Source organism: Solanum tuberosum, unplaced genomic scaffold, assembly GCF_000226075.1.
Source record: "Solanum tuberosum cultivar DM 1-3 516 R44 unplaced genomic scaffold, SolTub_3.0 scf00255, whole genome shotgun sequence".
In the NCBI taxonomy this organism is placed as follows: domain Eukaryota; kingdom Viridiplantae; phylum Streptophyta; class Magnoliopsida; order Solanales; family Solanaceae; genus Solanum; species Solanum tuberosum.
Genome location: NW_006239184.1, coordinates 267788 through 289527, shown reverse-complemented (window position 1 = coordinate 289527; position 21740 = coordinate 267788). Strand labels below are relative to the sequence as shown.

General features: G+C 34.2%; 2 protein-coding genes across 2 annotated transcripts; one reads left to right on the top strand and one right to left on the bottom strand.

Annotated features, from left to right (window-relative positions):
• Window positions 1–5267: 5267 nt before the first annotated feature.
• On the bottom strand, window positions 5268–6570 carry LOC102591596 (uncharacterized). Its single transcript, XM_006357864.2, has 2 exons — window positions 6514–6570; window positions 5268–6437 (listed from the first exon to the last, which is right to left on the bottom strand). The coding sequence occupies exons 1-2, from the start codon at window positions 6568–6570 to the stop codon at window positions 5853–5855; spliced, it is 642 nt and encodes a 213-aa protein (XP_006357926.1). The 3' UTR covers window positions 5268–5852.
• Window positions 6571–12986: 6416 nt separating this feature from the next.
• LOC102591268 (purine permease 3-like) lies at window positions 12987–14319 on the top strand. The gene is made up of 2 exons (XM_006357863.1): window positions 12987–13667; window positions 13969–14319. The coding sequence occupies exons 1-2, from the start codon at window positions 12987–12989 to the stop codon at window positions 14317–14319; spliced, it is 1032 nt and encodes a 343-aa protein (XP_006357925.1).
• Window positions 14320–21740: the final 7421 nt, after the last annotated feature.

The window sequence follows — 21740 nt, the reverse complement described above, 5'->3', positions numbered from 1 at the left end:
ACGACTTACAATGGAGACAGGGAGGTTAATATTAAGCCTCCCACCGATGTTCAGAGGCGCTCGTGACACACAAGAGGTGGAAATTTTCTTTTGGCACTTGGAGAATTACTTAAAGTGTAACAAAGTGAAGAGCGATGAGAACAAGATCAACACTGTCATGCTGTACCTCTCGGAGATGGCCTTGCTTTGGTGGAAGCGAGAGGAGTTTGAGATAGGGATGGGAGCAATTCCAAGTAGAGTTCAAGAAGGCTTTCTTCCCCAACAACGCCATCTATGAGGCAAAGCATAAGTTTAAGGAGTTGAAGCAGACATGCATCATACAAACATATGTGAAGGAATTCACCACTCTCACGCTTCAGATTTTCAACCTGACAGATGAAGATATATATGTTGTTCCACTTCATGGATGGGAGTCCGGAGACAAAAGGGTAAAAAAAAATTGTCAAACATTCCAATAGGGCAAAAAAAATTGATTTTAGAACCAAAAGGTCAATATTATAACGATTGAATTAACATCGTCTAAATTAGGGTGGCCGCCGCAAGGCGCAGAAACCAATGCGTCTTACAAGCCTACCGCCTTGCGTCTTAGAAGATGCAGACAGCTTACGCCTTGCGTCTTAGACGACGCAGACGGCTTACGCCTTGCAAGGCACAGGAAAATGGCGACTTACTGCAAATTAAAAAAAATTATTTCATACAATCACAAAAAAAATTATTTCATGCCGCCACTACAAAAGTTTCTTCAAAAACAAATGGCTGCCACTATGTGTAGATTAAAGGAAAAATTGTATATAATAGCAAACTATTAATTCAAATTAAATGTTATAAATATACTTTAATTTAATTGTACCCTATAGCAAACTATTGCTATTTTCGCCACTCTCCCTGGTGAAATCTCGCTCGCCACTCTCGTTTGGTGGCAGTCTCGCTCGCCCTCTCTCGCTTTTATACAAACACAAATGTATAAAATGTGTTTGTGTTTGTATAAAGCGAGAGGAAATTATATATATACATATATTTTCATTTCCCTCTCCCAGATCTCGCTCGCCACTCTCCCAAATCTCGCTCGCCACCCTCGCCTTTCTCGCTTATACAAACAGAAACGAAATGTATAAATTGTGCTTTTGTTTGTATAAAGCGAGAGAAAATTGTATATATACACATGCAAATACATATATCTTTGTCCTATGCACTAATAATTATACAATACAAATATTTTCCTGCCCAACTTTCTTTTGCCTTTCTCTCTTTCTCGTTTTATACATACACAGATTATACAATTAATCTTTTGTATATGTATAGCGAATTATACAACTGTCTTCTTTGTATATGTATAGCGAATTATACAACTGTTTTTTTTGTATATGTATAGCGAATTATACATATATATGTTTGATATGGAGCGCAATTATGCAAACTTTGCTATATCATACAAATATGAATTTTGTGTTACTATATGTGAAAGTTGCTCTAGATTAAACTTTGTTCAGTTCAGTTGTTGAGATTTTCCTCTTCTTTGTGTTGTTGGTAAATTCACGTGATTCAGATTTTAATCACCGCTAAATCCAACCAAAAGATAATTATTTTTAAAAAAAATTAATCTCTATAAATTATGGAAATTTGATAGTAAATTGGACTCTTTTTTTTTCAAAATTTGGAGAGAAATGGTTTAAGCAAGTATTTATGGGATGCATTTTGATAAAGGAAGTTTAAGAACAAAATGTTGTGATTGAATTAAATACTTACTTGTGATTGTATGAAATAATTTTTAAAAAAAAATTGCAACAAGTCGCCATTTTACTGCACCTTGCAAGGCGTAAGGCGGTTGAGCCTTGTAAGGTGCATGGGTTATCACGCCTTTCCATGACCTCCTAATTTAGACGACGTTAATTCAACCGTTACAATGTTGACCTTTTGGTTCTAAAATCAATTTTGTTGACCTTTTGGAATTTTTGATAATTTTTTTTTACCCTTTTGGCTTCGGACTCTCATGGATGGGCTGTCAAAATTGGGCCAGGACCGAGTTGAAGCGCCAACAAGTTAGGGCTATCGATGAAGTCATGATCACGTAGACCGAAGTTTTGACAGACTTTAAGCATGATAAAGGAAGAAGAGAAGAGATGAGAGGTAGTCATGACCAAGGTGGGGGAGATCATGGAAAAAGAAAAGAGCAACAATCAAATCGCAAGAATCATGACACATATAAGTCTTATTGCAAGAAGTTTGGACGTCTATGTGATGCTGGCAAGAAGACATAGACTACAAAGGAAAACAATTTCTACATATGCGATGGGCCGCATTGCTATGCAAGATGCCTTGAACTGAATAACCTAGACACATATTACGAAAATGGAAGAAGAAAGATACACAAAGACCTGGGCAAGATTTGGGTATGACGCAGTTGGGACTGATTGAACTATACAGATCTATCGCAAATCAATCATAGAAGTCAAAAGAATATGGTGCACAATATGTAGACATCACGATCAGTGGAAGACCAGCTCGTGTTATGGTCAACACAGGTGCAGAGGCCAACATCATGACCAAGACCGCAACAACAAAGTTGGGGTTCTGTTATAATCGAAGTAACACCCACCTCAAGACAGTCATTGTACCACCGACTTCCGTGCACGGGGTCACTCAGGGATTAAGCATCACGCTAGGCAAGTAGCAAGGTAAAACCAACTTTATTGTCGCTCCTTTTAGATATCTTTGACATAATTCTTGGGCAAGAGTTTTTCCAGAAATGTCCTACGGTGATTGATCTTTACCTCCAATGACTCTTGGCCATGGAGAAAGAAAGATCACATATGGTGCCCCTAATTAAAGTATCAAATACAGAAGGACGAGCTCAACTATCAGTCATGCAACTCATGACGGGCCTTAAGAATGGGGAGCCAAAGTCACCATTGAGAATGTGACTAAAAATAATAGTGTTAGAGCGACTTTACCACCATGTACAAAGAAAGTTCTAAAAGAGAATAAAGACATAATGTCTGAGGAGTTACACAAGGGCATTGATCGAATCAATGTTCTACTGGCAGCGCATGCAAGAAGACAAGATTTGGTTGTTCATAGAGAAACAACGCGCTGCGATCGTCGCAACATCAGGTGGGGGAGAGTGTCATGACCCACCACGTATGCGCCATGTGACATAAAGTTGTCCATTTGAAAGCATAAGTATGCTAGCATATATGGAAAGATTCTAGATCCATGAAGAACTTCTTGGAAAGAATCTAGAATATCTAGGAAGAATTCTTGTAAAGCCTTAGAATATTCTAGGAATGTAGAGAATTCTGAAAGAATGGTTTATTTGTAAAATATGTAGGGACTTATGTAACAATTATTATTAACACTTTAGCCTCTAAGTTAGTAGTATAAATACAAAGGCATCTATTTGTAAATCAACCAAGCAAGAAACAAGCATTCTTCAAGCAATACAAAAGCCTCCTTATAAACTCTCTTGTATCTTCATTTTCTTAGCGATTTAAGTTTGAAAAGACGTTATAAAATCGTGAAAGAATCGCGAGTAAGTTGTCGAGTGCCGCACGGAGTGTTAGCTAAAGTCTAAGTCCGTGACACCACCCCTATATGTGCCTTGGAAAAGTATTTGACTTCTCTATTAGATGCAGCTCTAGTTGTACTGCTGTCCTCAATTCTAACACACTCTTTTGAGTTACTGTCAACTATGCAAGGTAATCCCTTATTCTCAATCCACGCCAGAATGTAAAATAATTCTATCTCAAACAATCACATCCCTTTCTCAATTTTAAGTTGTTTCAAGATATTCAAATTTCGGCTGCCTTTTAATACGGAAATAAAATTTGAAGAAAATTGCTAGTAGCTAAATCACGAAAAATTCTAAAGGACAGGTACCTTAAATATGTATGTACGTTATCCTGTAAACAATAGAAGAATATTAGCTGACACAACTAATAATATTTATATGTGGAATGCAGTCATTGAACATTGTACTTTAAGGTTCGAGTGAAGCTTTTCTATTGATTGGTGTATCACCTTTGTTACCAATAAATGAGTAATAATTTTAACACAATTATAAAGGATTGGATTCCAAATATACCAAAAACAATATACTGATATTGTTGTTCCCCAAGCTTTTCATATTTTATTTAGTCTTGACTTTCAAGTACTTCTATTTTCATACATATACGTTTCCTGATCATATATTAGGAACACTTAAAACATTACTGGGTCTAGTGCTTCATACAATTTTCTTGACTTTCTTTACTGTCTTCGTTTAGTTCCTTGTTTGATTGCTAATAATTGAATCTGATGAGTAAAATCAAGAGACATGTCTTTGACTTCATTACAAATTCAATTGTACTGTTTTCTCGATAAATACGTAATTCACAGTTCAAGACATGGTGGGAAAATTTTATGTGACATCCTAGCATAGAATAAGAGTCTCACATCAGCAAAATACAGAAATGTCAGATATATAAGTAAACAGGTCTTACATATATCTTAGTAACACGTTAAAGTCAGGTAGATTTAGGCCTAGAACAATCAATATTACTAATAGATTGGACCAATATTTTACTTGTATAAATTAAACTCAATGACATTGTTTTGAAGTTTCACATATATAAATTCCATGATAAAATAATTTCATATGTGGTAATCTGAAAATAATAAAGTAAATATATAGGTAATATGTGGAATTAAGAGGTAATTTCAGTTCAAATATACAAAGAAAACTATAAGAGTGTAATTTCATGGATAGTGCCTAAAATAATAAGGTAATTTACAACATGAACTTCAACTTATTCAATCCATGCTATGCGGCATGTAGGTTGAAGTTTTTTGAGGAAATGGCTAAAAGCATTCCTAATATATTACTCTAGTATTATTTCTCCAATTATACATTTTATTTTTGTAAGGGTCTGTTATCTTCTATAAACTGACCATGTAACAAGGTTAGTTACATATATAAAAAAGATTGCTATAGGTATCTGTTGTTAATTGCTAATAACAACTTAATCCAGTACTACTTGACAGAATTGTAACCAACAGTTAACTAACTACACATTATAACTTAATCACAATGGACTAATCCACCATTACATTGGTTTATTATACTTAATAGTATCCCTCATTGGCAAATGAAACTAGCTTGGGCAGCAGCGTCAAGTAAGTTCATCCAAAAAATTATACTACTACATATAAATAATAATAAAACTATTTTATTTAAACCTCTTAATGAAAATTCTGGCTTCTTCACTATACATGGACGGGATAATAAAACAGCTGCTACATACTAGGTAACATGAAGTTCCACTAATAAGTAATATAATGGAATTTAGAATAGCCTGGCTGTTGAGAAGCATAACAGGACACTAGTTTGTTATGCCTCAGGACAAACAAGCAAAGATGTAGATCAGATCAAGATGTTTCCTCATCAATATATCTATAACGTGCATATAATGCCAATAACCATGTTTTTCTTGCATTTTCATTCAGGCCCCATTCTTCTGATTCTGCAGAAAAGATCATGTTGTTGTGTATAGTGATATATAAAGAAGAAATTAAACTATTCTTCTGCACGTTCTCTAACCTAATTAGATCTTAGTTGACACTTCATGAGTAAATCTGATCCGACTGAAACATGGATCAGGAGCCCAAACGGGGATGGATCTGACTCAGATATCATGTATGTAAAGTATGACACTTGAGTCTAACTCAACCCCAACAGCTATGTTGTGAGTCTACTATAACATGATTAAATCTCTTCTATTTACAGGATCAAAATGCATATCTGCTTATCATTTCAGATGTTAGAAAAGTATTATATGGTATATTCTACAATCTATCAAATAGCAATAAATAAAAAATTATGCTTCAAGAGGTTTTCCATGTGGAGATCTGACCCTGAATACATGTTCTTCCCCTGTACATTGATCCACTTTGACGATCCAACGACTCTTTTTCTCCGAAACGCCAAAATCACTGCCTCTCCGTGTCACCAATAAACCTTCTCCTATGGGTAACAAATGAGCATTAAAACTTTCACATTTCCATGATCCCATTCGCAACGCGTTGTACCCTAAAACAATGGCATTATTTCCCCCTATCCTTCGTGCCGTCTTAAAAATGCCTTCACAGTTGTTAATGTTGCAATCAATTACTACACAATCTGCTCTTCTATAGTCATTTACTAGTAGAGTTTTGGCATCTCCGTTAATTACAAATTCAACGTGCATCGCGTTATGTTGTAGAAATTCAATTGATGGATTTAATTTATCGAAGTCGTTGAGGATGCAAATGACTCTACCACCAGTTTGCTGAGCTGCAGCCACAAGGGCTAGTGTGGTGGAATCGGCTGCACCAGCACATGCGACGACCATCAGTTGTGCATTGTTTCCAGCAACAAGTGCTGATATGAATTCTGATACATCTGGCTCTTTAGCACTCTTTCCCTGAAATACAAAAACAATAAAACATTGGAACTTTTGTTGATTGAATTGTAGAACAAATTGTTAAATCATCACTAACCATTTTTATTGCTTTGAGATAGGCTTTGGTTGCACTTTCAGGTGACCAGCATGCCATTTTCTTTCTTTGAAATTGGATGGACTCTTTGGTTGGGTGAAGACTTTGAAGGTTATTGGGCAATATATAGTACTCTTGGAAGGGCAGTAGTTATGAGCAATAAATCCTACTCTTCCGTTTCATATTAGTTGTCACATTTCTTTTAAAATATCATAAAAAGTATTATGGAAAGAATATTTTTAGTAATGTTGACAATTAATATAGAACGAAGCATGTTATCCAACTGGAAAAAAATAAAATTAAAGAATATTTTAAAATCGTGATGAAGGTAATTTTCACTCGATTTGTGTACTAATTAAGTGAACGATTAATTTAGTTTAAATTTTATCAGGGTGCGATAATTGTTTTGGCTCTTCGTTGTGGTGTTGTGAATCAGAGAGACAAATGAAAATTTTAATCCTTCAAGTAGGACTATTTGAACCAACTTGGAAATATCAATTAGTATTATTTGAAGACAAAACTGATAGGAACCATGTTTATTAGTCCTATCAGTGATCCAACAAACAATCGTTGTATTAATTAATCAAGATTCGAGTTTAGTACAGCTTGAATTAATAAATTATCCAATTGGGAAGTGACTGTCCCTTTTTGGTCTTTTGGTGTACGGTACATTATCTTTCAATAAATTAAAGATTTACGTAACTTATAGGAATATTTAACTTCTTGTGACAGATTATCTTATTTTACCAGTAACTAATTTGGCTATTTCTTAATCCTTAATTTCAATTATCGTTCATACACAATGCATACTAGATCTGATTAACTATTTATTTCGCCCTTTCTATTACCTATCTTTATTTTAGTAAGTCTTTCAGTGACATATTTTGATCCTTCTTTTCATTACTTAGAAAAAAGTGAGCTATCCATTCAAGTATTATTATTATTATTATTATTATTATTATTATCGTCTGAACGATTAGATATCCAAAAATAATTGTTACTATTTTATTTTCCCAACATATCTTACATTTATGATATATGATGAAATAGTTTAGGCATTGTGCCAATCTGATGATATGTTGTGGTCTGCCCTGCTCTGCTGCACTAACACAAAGCCATTTTGTTACGTAATGTTGCAGGCCAGCTGTAACATGTCATTCTGGCTACCTAGCAATTATCCACGTACAAATTTCATAAATGTTGGAATAACGTTGATAAGTTTCAAGAGAAAAACGTGAATGCACAATTTATGGGTCTGATTTTTTTTTGGAAATAGTATTGCAGCCTTAGCTTGAAAGAGACAATCAACATGGGTTGGAACTTGAAACTCGATCAATTGCACCAGAGTCAACTTCATTACACCTAGCATTAAAAAGGTTACGTGACTTTCTGAAATTCATATCCTAGTTGTTAAATATTTTGTAATATATAGAAGTCTTAAATTGAACAGAGATATCTATTTATGAAAGAACAAAACTATTATGAAAAGTCATCTTGTAATATGCAAAGGTCTTAAATTGTACCGTATGTTCATGAAAGAACATATAATTATTTTAAAAATTCATATCTTATGTTTTATATATAAATATAAGGACTCTCTAGAAGTAGCAAAAAACATATGTAAGTACATATAAGGATTTTATTGTATTCTAAAGGGAATTGTTTGTTTTTCCCCAATATGTATATAAACAATATTTTTTTAAGGATAGTGATTCTTCACGCTTCAAAGCCATCTTCTTTTATCATTATACTTCCTATTTTTTTAACAGTATTAATTCTCATCCTACATGATTATTTTCATTATAACGACTCTATTATTACTCAGAATTGATGCTCCTAACATAATTGATCACACAAAGTCCAGGTGCCCAAGATGTATTAGGGGTGTCAAAAATGAGCTCAACTATAGGTAACTCATCCAATTCTTTCAAAAATTTATGGATTGGGCTCAAGATAATTTGAATTAGGTTCAATCTCAACTCATTCAAGTCTTAACTCATTTTAAGAGGGGAAACTTACATAAAGATACTATATTAAGAAAAATATTTACCATTTATAGCAATAACATTTTTTTTCACTTGATCATTTTTAATATAGTTTTAATACATATTATAAAGAAAAATTTATAAAACACATATAATACAAGTTTTATTGATGAATAATGCATTTATCACACATTTTAATACAATGTGTCAATTTCTTACCAAACAAGCATAGTATATTTTAAAACAGTTATAATACATATATATTCCATACATAATTCACTTTTAATACATATTGCAGATTTATTATAGTATTGATATGTATTGCTATAAATGGTAATAAATAAAAAATATCACTAAAATCAGTAATTATTTATTTAAAGGTATCCATCCAAGTAATTTTTCCATTTAAGAGAATCCTCAATTGAGCTCAGTTTAATCTCCAATTTCAACCCGTTTTAAGACTTTTTATTTGCATTAATGTAAATTGTAAGGTATGTTCCTATATTGAAGGTATGAATTACTATATATTTTATATCTTTAGGATTTATCTATGTATTTGTGTTTTTTTTTTTAATTTTCTTGAGTTGAAATGCAAATTGGGGTTATAAAACTTAAATTACAATATATTAAAATTATTGAAATTAAGCGGGTCAATATCTAACCCGTTTTAAGCACATTTGAGCCCAAGTAAACTTGGACGGGTCAGGACCCAACCCAATTTCTATTTCAACCCATTTTAGTATCTACAATTTCAACTCAACTTGTCCATTTGACACTCCTGAGAATATATCTACACACTACCCAACTAGGGGTGTCAAATGAGCGGGTTAGATTGAAATTGGAGATATTAAAATGGGTTGAAATGAAAATTGAGTTGGGTCTTGACCCATCCAAATTTACTTTGGGCTTAAAACAGGTTGGGTCTTGACCCGCTTAATCTCTATAACTTTAATGTATTGTTATTTAAGTTTTATAGCCACAATTTGAATTTCAACTCAAGAAAAATTTAAAAGAGAAGTTACAAATGGATAGATAAATCCTAAAAGATATAAAATAGATAGTAATTTATACCTTCAATATAAAAACATACATTACATCAATGCAAATAAAATGTCTTAAAACGGATTGAAATTGGAGGTTAAATTGGGCTCAATTGGGGATTCTCTTAAAATGAGTTGAGGCTTGAATAGGTTGAGAGTGAACCCACTTCAAATTATCTTGAGCCCAACCCTTAAAATTCTGGTGCGGATTAGACGGGTTACCTATAGTTTGAACTCATTTTTGACACCTCTATACACACCTAATTCATGTGTCATAATCTGCGTCACGGACAACTCATGTGGCTTAACCACATCTATATATTATACGATATACATGTAAATTGTTGGTTTGTAGCATATTATTATTAAAATTAAAAAATATGTATATGATCACAAACAAATAAGCTACATGCAAATAGCCAACATGAAAAAAATGCTTATAATATTATCTCTAATATGTAAGTATTCTCAAATAGTGATGCAATAAGCAAAACAACAAAAGTAGACATGGTATATCATAATACCCCGATATAACAATCCATGTATCAATATATGCACTAATCACCTCGCATATATGTAAACATGTTATATCATAATATCCCAACATACAAATATTTGTATCAAAATTCTGGGGATGAACATGCGGGTCCTCATATGGTAAATTTATAAACTGTCTCAAGAAATCTTACCAGCTAAACAAGAATCAGGTTCTTGTCAAATTTGCAAAGATAAAAAAAAGTCGTTTAGCCCTTTCACTTGACAATTCACATTCAATTTTATATGGATAGATGTGTTTAAAGAACTCAACATTATCTGACCTAATTACTGTATGAAAATAAATTTCAAAATTATCGAATTTGTGAACTAAATATTTGTAGCATATTCAATAAAAACACAATCCACAGTTTTCTATCCAATTTTTATGCTTTTGGATAATGGAACTTGTACCTTTTCTAAACATTCTCATACTTTGAAATATTTGAAGTTGAGTTTTCTTCTTTTCCATAGTTCATGGAATAGATTGAATTTTGCTCTGGGCACCCTGTTGAGTATTTGGTTAATCGTAAGAATAACTTCTTCCCACAAGTAATAAAACATTCATCATCTTCTTTAATGTTCGATTTTTCCTTTTTGAAATTTCATTTAATTGTGGTGTGATCATAGTTTGATGAATAATTTTATATTTTGAACATATTTTTGCAAAAAGGAGATTCGTATTCTCCCTCCCTTTCACTTCTTATCATTTTTATCTTTTTGTCCAATTTATTTTCAAACGAGCACTCCTTTCATCCCACGACTTCGGAGAAAAAGTCTAATCTGTATTACGAAAATATTTAGAACAACAACTTGGAGAACTTGGTAAGAATCTACAAGAATATTTTTCTCAAGAAAGAAAATCGAACCCACGTCTAAATGCACAATGTTTTCTTAAGAAAATTATTCCCCTCAAATATCTGAGGTTGATGGAATATATCATCCCATGATTAAATGATCTTACTTACCGATGTATCGGTACCAAAAACTATGATGTCAGCGAACCACTCAATGACAGTAAAGAACACTAGAATTTATTTGTGCACAAGAAAAAGTTCTGAAGTTCAGAAAATTCGTTGTTGAAAAATTTCCTCTATTAATAGACAACAAAGGGTAGTATGAACATGTGATTATTGTGCCTTATAGGAAAATTAGACACAACCCTTTAAAAAAGTCACAACCTTTCAAAAAAGTCACAATCCTTCGAAAATGTTACAACCTTTCGAAAAAGTCACAATGCTTTAAAAATAATATCTCGTACAACTCTTCAGTAAAATCGCAACCCTTTAAAAATGTCATAACTTTTTTAAAAATTCACAATCCTTCATTTTTCATTCACACCTTTTTAAACCTGTTGTAACCTTATAACTTAAACTTTTTTTATCAAAACAAATTATAGATTCTTTAATACCCTATATATAGATATGTTACCACTTGCATTTTGACATTTTGAAAATGTAAAGGGGCAGGGTAGACAAGTTAATTATGATTATTAGGTGATATATTATCTTCAAAGTGACGAGGCATAAACCCTACTGGCCCGTTTGACAATGTGAGATGAAATCATGATACGAAATCATATCAGATAAAGTTGAAGTTTTGTTTGGATATATAATTTAGATTTTGAAATTGTATTTTTGTGAATAAACATAAAAACCCCATAATTGTGAAAATTATCGAAATTGTTTCAATTCTTTATACAATCTAACCAAATAGCAAAAGTTCATAACAAAAGCGTAATAACTATCACAAGTTATTCTAAAAAAATAGAATATACATTGATAGAATTTTAGTTCAATAAAAAAAGTAAAATTGAACATGAATTATAGTGTACTACTCTTTAATAAAATTGAACATGGTCAATAGCATTAGTAACTTTATCATCATGTTCATTTTCCGTGAATATTTCATCACTCCTTTGGTATTCTCACAAAAAAAATATGTAGATATAAAATGATGTTTTTTTATAAAATATAAACTTGTGTGTAAATTTTTGTATTTGAAAAATGTAAAATCATGATATGAAATTTTCAAATCGAGCTTTTCGGAAAATTTAAAATTTCATCTCTTAATTTAAAATCATGAGATGATATCATATATCCAAATGTTGATTTCATCTCATCATTTCAAATCACATGTAAAGAATATTTGGAAAATAATCAAATATGTAAAGAAAATTTGGAAAAAGCTTTCCAAGACATATATAGAAGTGAAAGATCAAAGGTATAAAGCGTGCACAAAAGTTGTTGGATATCTATTAGGAGGCCATAGCTCAAATTGCAAAACATGCATAACAAAAATATCCCATCTATGTACTAACTGGCTTTCCATTATTGTCAGTATTTATAGGAAGTTGACTTAGGTGCCAAACCCACCCAAATTTTGATCCTTCCTAAATTTATTGAGCTAATATAACTACTTCCTTACTGTAATTATCAACAACATAATATAATTATCTCCGTTCAATTACACTCAATTCTCTATCAATCGAGTAATTAATTGGCCAAACAAACAGATCAAACTATGTAAAATTAATTATCCTTATGTAGATTCAAATCTAATTCTATGAGACTTTCCAAATAGGCCTTTAGTGTAAGACCACCAGGTCCAAAAATTAAGTACATTCTTAAATTTCATAGTGAATGAAAGTAACAAATAAAACAAAACAAATAGAATACATATAAGGCCTTTTGCTATGATTTTACTTTAAGCCATAAATTTTATTGAGCAGGCTAACTTATAGATAGAAGAATTGTCTTTTGCTATCATTAATCCTATTGGTCCTATGTATGAAAATATCATAAATGTTAATGTCCATACATTATAAATGACACAACATTTGGAGAAAGAAGAAGAAGAAGAAGAAGAAGAAGAAGAAGAAGAAGTTGAATCCTCCATAGAAAATGGAAACTCAAGAATGAATAAAGTTTTTCTAATCATTAACTGTATAATTCTAACTATAGGAACTTGTGGTGCCCCTTTGATCATGCGTCTTTACTTCATCAAAGGAGGCAAAAGAATTTGGCTATCATGCTGGCTACAAACTGTTGCTTGGCCAATCAATTTCATCCCTTTAGCCATTTCCTACTTGTATCGTCGCAATAATAATAATAGCAGCAAGCTCATTCTCATGACTCCCCGAATTTTCATGGCCACTATTGGTATCGGAATCCTACAAGGACTTTCCAACTATTTCTATTCTTATGGCGTAGCCAAATTACCCGTCTCCACTAACGGACTTCTTATTTCTACGCAACTTGCTTTCATTGCCTTTTTTGCCTTCATTATTGTGAAGTTGAAGCTCACTTCTTACTCCATCAACTCCGTATTTTTGTTGACGATTGGTGCAGTGGTTTTGGCCCTACACTCCGGTGGTGATCGACCGGAGGGAGAGACGAATAAAGAGTATATATTAGGGTTTATCATGACCCTAGCATCTGCTGCATTGACTGGCCTTATTTTTCCTTTGGTGGAGTTGATATATAAAAAGGCACAACAAGCAATCACTTACACATTTGTATTGGAGTTTCAAACAGTGTATTGCTTTGTTGCTACTGTGTTTTCAACTATTGGAATGGTCATAAACAACGATTTTCAGGTCATTCATTTGCTTACTCTCTATATTATAGTTATACGATCATGTTACTTCTAAAATAATTATTACTTTCACAAGTATTACTCGATAACATGATAAAATTATTAACCAATGTAATTATCTAGTTTATACTATATTGATAGCCTAAAAAAACACTTAACTTCTATACACCAATAGAGAGGTAAAAATAAGTTTACGATAACTTATGTTGTTCGAACTCTTCAAAAATGTCAACGAGTGCTTGTTGGATTCTCCAAAATAATTGTTATTACTAGTGTATAATGGCGTAAAACATATTTTGCAGGCAATTTCTGGGGAGGCAAAAGCATTTGAACTTGGAGAAGGAAGATATTATGTTGTAATAATATGTATTGCAATAGTTTTGCAATTCTACTTCTTAGGGACTATTGGAGTCATCTATTCTGCTTCTTCTTTGGTATCTGGCATTTTGGCAACATTTCTGCTTCCTGTTAACGAAGTATTAGCTGTTTTTCTTTACAGCGAAAAATTCAGTGCAGAAAAAGGAATTTCTCTTGCCCTTTCTCTATGGGGATTTGCTTCATACTTCTATGGTGATTATAAAGAGAACAAGAAGAGAAAGAATGATCAATCACCGGAAACAAAAACTATTGATAAAACTAATTATACTCCGTGACTAAAAAGGGTTCTTATAAGTACATGACAAGGTTAATACAAACTTGTAGTAAATATATAATTATATTAGGGTGGATGTCTATAACTTCAAGGTGTAGTTCCATTATTATGTGTAGAAATACCCATACCTCAACTACGTCCTCATTGTTCTCCCATACCTCAAAATATTCCCAATATTATCAAAAGGTTAATGTCATGTTTAAGGCAACTGTACGTATAAATACGCCCTTGTACTAGTATAAATAAGGGTATGATAGGTGATTAATAATATACTTAAACACTTTGAAGAATATGAAATATCTCTTCACTTTGCCGTCTCTATATTTCTATTGCTTTCATATATTAGTATTCTTATCTTATTTACTTTGATTTTACAACAAAATTTTTGTATAGTATTATATATAATTAGAATTTGAAGTTTCCTTTGGCTACCTCTGTCTCTATAATTTCGAAGATCGCCAAGAGGATTTGATTTCCTTGTTGATCATTTTGATGACAGTAAGAGGGTCCGATTCAATAGTTGCTGGAATAAAGTTGTGTTATCTCTATTCAGGTTAGTCACAAATACAGAAACAGAAAATATGAAATAGACAGAATGATTTTTAATCCGAGTCCACAAAAATCACTGTGTTTCCTTAAGAAATTTAATCCCCTCACTGTACCCGAGATTGCAAATTAATTCCTCCCAAGATAAAACGGATTAACCTGTTAAAGAAGTAGCGGTACCTCAAACTTCAATAACTTCAGCGAACGCAAGAACAACAACAAGAGCACACACAGACTCAGTCGATCGACAATTTTTTTATGTAAGAAAATGTATGCAGAGAGGAAAAAATTTAAGTTTTAGAAAACCGAAAACGACCTCTTATTTATAGCCATTAGCAGCAAGGAACGCGTCTGTTCACACCCGTTTTTCCCAGAACGTTGTGTCTTTTGGGAAAAGTAACGACTTTTCCGAAGGAACAAATCCTTTCAAACGAATTTACCGTTACACGTGAATTTCAAATAATTAGTTGTGAAATTAATTTCGTTATTTAACTAACATTCTGAATTAATTTATAAGAGAAAAGAAATGAATTAACAAGATTGATTAAATAAATTTTGTCCAAAAAATATTATCAATCAATTACATCATTTGCCAAATCCAATCCAAATCCGAAGCCGAAGCCGAGGCCGAGGCCGAGGCCGAGCGAGCGACGACGACGGCGCGAGGGGGCAACTTCTTCTTAACCCTTTAAGAACTAAAGGAAGTGTTTCCTAATATAAGGACAACAATTTCCTTTCTTCTACCAATTTGGTAAAAATGTCTTTTCATTTGCACTTTGCAATGACTTTTCATTTTCCCTCCAAAATTGGTTCCCATACTTTCATTGGTTCTTCCACTTTCCATTTTCTCTTTTTATTTCCCATTCACACCATGCTAAACCCAAGAATCCCCCACATGAATGGCGAATGGCTATAGTTAAAACAGATGCATGAAAAACTTGTGTGTCTTATAAGTAAGGGTTAATCGCATATGGATAAGTAGGTTTCCCTTTAAACTTTTCGTAGTGAACATATATCGGATATACTCGGTCAATCGGTAGATTTGATATCTTTGAACCGTCGAGCTTTGGTGTATACCTAGACAACATAAGTCACACAATCAACCCTTTAACTGTTTTTGGTTCTCATTGTTTTGTTTGTTTCAACCATGAACACATCTCGATTAATAAGTGCTTAGAGAACTGGCCTTACCGGATTCTCCTTGAAGCGGCTTACACTTCACACTTACATAGGTGATTTCTAAATGTGTTATCCCGTAGATACACTATTTGATATACCCTGTATCAAACTTAGAAACCATTAAAAAGTCATTATGCCTTTATCCTGGTTACGGAACATTGTCTCATCATGAGAATGGACATAAAATAATTTTTAACAATGTTGAACCGTCATCTATGACTTTATTTTATCTCCTTGAACCTAGATCTTGAGATCTCTTTTTATCTCCTTGAACCTAGATCTTGGGATCTCCAGTCTTCTAGGTAGAGTTACCGCCACTATGACTTGTTCTCGTCCATAGTCCCATTCCCGTCGATGATCTCTCAACTCCCTCTCTAGTTAGGCCTTTTGTAAGTGGATCCGACACATTATCCTTTGACTTTACATAGTCAATTGTGATAATTCCACTAGAGAGTAGTTGTCTAACAGAGTTATGTCTTCGTCTTATGTGACGAGACTTTCCGTTATACATAACTCTTCCAGCCCTTCTTATTGCATCTTGGCTATCGCAGTGTATGCATATATGGGCCATTGGTTTGGGCCAAAATGGGATATCTTCTAAGAAATTCCGGAGCCATTCAGCTTCTTCACCTGCCTTGTCTAAGGCGATGAATTCTGACTCCATTGTAGAGCGAGCTATACATGTTTGTTTGGATGATTTCCAAGATATTGCTCCTCTACCAATAGTGAAAACATATCCACTCGTGGATTTCGTTTCAGTTGACCCAGTAATCCAATTTGCATCACTATATCCTTCAAGAACTGCTGGATATTTGTTGTAATGCAAAGCATAGTTTTGAGTGTCTTCTAAGTACCCCAAAACTCTCTTCATTGCCAACCAATGATTTTGATTGGGATTACTTGTGTATCGACTCAGTTTACTTATAGCGCAGGCTATGTTTGGTCGTGTACAATTCATGACATACATCAAACTTCCCAATACTCTGGCATAATCCAATTGAGACTGACTTTTACCTTTATTCTTCGCAAGATTAAGGTTCACATCAATTGGGGTCTTTGCTTTTTTGAAATTCAAATACTTGAACTTTTCAGGTACCTTTTGAATATAATGAGATTGAGACAATGCTAGACCGTTAGGAGTTTTGTGAATCTTAATTCCCAATATCAAATCGGCTACTTCTAGATCTTTCATATCAAACTTACTAGTGAGTATACGCTTAGTAGCTTTTATATTGACAATGTCCTTGATCATTATCATCATGTCATCCACATATAGACATACAATGACTTCCTGATCTGGAGTGTCTTTAATGTAAACACATTTATCACACTCATTGATCTTAAATCCATTTGACAACATGGTTTGATCAAACTTTGCATGCCATTGTTACGGTGCTTGTTTTAGTCCATAAAGTGACTTAACAAGTTTGCATACTTTCTTTTCTTTACTGAGAACTACGAAGCCCTCAGGTTGTTCCATGTAAATCTCTTCATCCAGCTCTCCATTTAAGAAGGCGGTTTTCATATCCATTTGATGGATTTCAAGACCGTATACTGCAGCTAGGGCAATTAACATCTGAATTGATGTAATCCTAGTCACTGGCGAGTATGTGTCAAAATAATCAAGACCTTCTTTCTGTCTAAAGCCTTTGACAACAAGTCTTGCTTTATATTTTTCATTAGTCCCATCATCTTTCATCTTCATTTTGAAGATCCATTTTGAACCCAAGGGTTTGTTCCCTAGAGGAAGATCAACCAACTCCCAAGTATGATTGCTTAAGATTGATTCAATCTCACTATTGACAGCCTCCTTCCAAGAGGTTGAGTCGCTAGACAACTTTGCTTTCTTGAATGTTTGAGGCTCACTTCAAGAAGGAATGTTACAAAATTAGATCCAAATGAAGTAGTTGTCCTTTGACGTTTACTGCGCCTTGGACTCTCTTCATTGGTTTCATTCTCTTTTGGTTCTTTTTGAGGTTGTTTAGACCCTCCACTAGATGACTCAAGTCTAATTTTATACGGATATATATGTTCAAAAAATTCAGCATTATCTGATTCCATTACCATATTATCATGAATATCCGGATGTTCGGACTTATGAACCAAAAATCGACATGCCTTACTATTTGTGGCATATCCAATGAATACACAATCCACAGTCTTAGGCCCTATTTTCACCCTCTTAGGTATAGGAACCCGGACTTTGGCTAGATACCCCCACACTTTGAAACATTTCAAGTTGGGTTTTCTACCTTTCCATTTCTCATATGGAATAACATGTGTCTTCGTATGAGGCACTCTATTGAGTATTCGATTTGCTGTAAGGATAGCCTCTATTTTATTTAAAAATATTGTTTGGACTGGTTTTAAGAGTCGCCACTTAATTTTTAAGAAAAAATTAAGAAAACTATTCATTTTTCAAATAGATCAAAACAGTAAATCTATTGAAAATATTTGTAGCCTAGTGGACTGCCCAGTTGACCAGCCTTTGAGTAATCCCACAGGAACAGACGGGCAAGGGGAAGATTTTTAAAGTTACGACTTTTAGGGTCAACTTCAAAAGATGATATCTTTTAGCTCAAAACGAATTAGGTGGGCCATTACCTATCCTATGAAAGGTCTTTGAGTCCTCTTTCCAACGCCACCGAGTTTGCCCAATTCCGACCTCGGAGTAAAAAGTTATGCCCAAAATATTGAAGCACTGCCAGGCTACAAAAAAGGACGAGCTTAAACGGGTTTAGTGAAATTTTTTAAGTTAAGACTTTATGGGTCCTTAGTCCTTTTCCAAAATTGACCCTATGCTATTCTATTCCTTTCCTATCAATTATAAAACCCTTTTAGACAATTCTTCCATTTTTAAGTCACTAGAATTAGAATTAAAAAGAAATCCTCTCAAATATTTCTCTCTACAATCCTCTATTTAAGAAGGTCAAGAACTTGGAGCTAGGGCTTGGTTTGAAGGTGGTTTTTGTTGGAATGTATGCGTCCACGTTTTATATGGGACCAGGTCCTCAGCACAGTTGCACTAACAGAAAATAAACAAAGTGCTGAAAGTAAAGATTGCACAACAACTTTACGTGGAAACCTCCTTGCTCAAGGGAGTAAAACCACGACCTGGCCTGCCAGGACTTTTCAAAACTTCTTTCACTAATCTTCTCCAAGCAAAAAGCAAAAGCAAAAGCAAGTTTACAAACCAGGATTAACCTACTAATCCCAACTCTAAGCAATACCTCCTATTACTTAGATGAGCCAGAGCGGACACAACACCGCTTACTATACTAATCCTAACTGATTAATATAGACCTTTTAGAGTAAGAGCCTAAGTTACCCTTAACCTAGTTCTTACAATGATTCAGACGAGTTTTAAAACATTTCTTTTACAAGAAAACCGATCTTACAATATAAGAACTATTACAAGGAAACAAAATAACAGCTAATGCAATAAGCTCTTGAAGCAATCGATCAGATCCCTTGCTGTTCTTGAAGCTTGAAATTTTTCTCTCTTTGAATGAATTGATAATATTGTTGTCTCATGGTTGATATAAACCATGAAAAGTTATTACCAAACGTACAAGCAACATCCTTGCTTCTGATTGGTGAAGTACTCTGCAGCTTTCACCAACTCTCTGACGCAGACAGCTTTTACAGCTGTACCGCACTTTGTCACTGGACGAGCGTACTCTGCAGAGGACCAGGTCCCTGCACTTGTGAGGAGATCATCAAAACACCAAAAGACATAAGCTTTATCAATTCCCCCTTTTGATGATGACAAACAACCTGTATAACTCCTCACGTGAGTGAACAAACATTCATTCAAATACATAACAAATTCCCCCTTTGTTAGTACACCAGTAATAACCACAATTCGTTTTCCCTTTTAGTTCAATGCCCCTAACAACCACAGTTCGTTCCCCCTTAGTTCAATGCCCCTAACAACCACACATAGATCCCTAGATCCCCTTATTCCCATAACCATAACTTTACAACACAAACTTCCCCCTTTTGACATCATCGAAAAGATGAAGCAGTAAACATATTCAAGTTAAATGCTAGGCAATAAAGAATTCAGGGCCTTGGGCCACACAGAACATGATTATGTAAGCATAAAGAGAATATTAAACCACACATGAACAAGACACTTAACAAAAGTAAAGCATTATATCATATATACTGACCACTGTAGTTTAGTCAAAACAAAACGAGACACAGGATAAAAGAAAAGAGACAAGACACATTTAGGACGGAGGAGGAGAGGGATTGAGAGTACGCATCAACAACAACATGCGCTCATTTGCACTCTCATGGGCCTGTATCAGTTGTTTGTTTAGGGACTTAATATCCTCATTTAGAGAGGCATTTGTCTTCAGCAGCGTTGTGTTTTCATCCCTTAATTCTTTGAGCAGCAGGTCTTGACCCTCACTGGTACCAGGTCCCCTGGAAACTGCCTTCTGCAGTTCAGACTTCAGTCTGGTGATTTTAACCTCCTTATCGCACAGAATCTTAGTGAGATCAGTCACCTCTCTTCGAAGAGTAGCCTGTTGTTCCAAAACATCTGCCACCTGAGATCTGCCCTTAGCTGGTCCCTCAATGCACTCACATTCTAGTAGAGTAGACATAGTGAACATTTTTTTGGTAGTACCAGGTACCCCTCTTCCCACTGGAACTTCAAAATGATTAAAGACAAAGTTAAGCAAATACCCATAAGGAATTCCGTGCTTTGCATTCTTCCATGTCATTACTCTATGCATGTGTTCAAGCATAATTGCTGGCAGATTAATTTCCTCAAGCTCATCAAGTTTTTCCATGAGAAAAAGATCGGCAGCAGAGGCTACAGTTCTCTTCTCAGTCCTGGGCACCATTACTTTGTTAATAAACTCAAACATCAATTGATACACCCCTTTAAGGAACTTCTTAGGAAGGCCTACACGCTTGACGTTTCCTCGTTTGGTGGCAAGCTTCGAGAAATCAGTAGATGGTTTGCATCCTTCAATAGTTCGAACACCCACGACGGGCACTCCAAGAATAATTCCCAGAGTTTCTTCATCAAGATGAATCTCCACATTCCGGACTGTCGTTGTGATTCCACCACCTTCCAGTAGTTCCATTTTGTAGAAAAACTCATGCACTTCATGTTCATGTAAGTATGGAACTGGTGGTGCAAATAAATGATTCCAGCCTTGAATAGTAACAGCATCAACCAAATTTCCCATACCAAACAGAGTGTTAATGTCAGGATCAAAGACTCTACCATTTAAGACCTTTTGTTGTTCCATATTCTCTATCCTCTCTTTTTTAGTCAACTCCTTTTATTTGATTTGATTTTTAATAGTAGGACCAGGTCTCTGCTTTCTTCCTGTTTCTCCCTATGCAAGAGATGGCTGAATTTTCTCCTTCCCAATTTTTGCAGTAGATTTCCTTCCCCCTTTTTGAGTTCCCTTTGATTTAATCTTTTCTTCCTCACCTTCTCTTCTCATTCTTAACACGTATTTGACAGCATTTCAGATTCACTATCACTATTCTCAATAGACACAGGCACAGAGGCAGGTTGTTCGGGCTTAACCCTTTCTCTTCTCCTCTTCCTAGTTCTTTCCGTGTGGGCTTTGTTTGCAGCAATGGCACTCCTCATAACCTTTTGTGCTTCACTCTTTGTAATATACTTTTTTTTGTCTCCTTTAGAACCAGGCATTTCCAACTTTC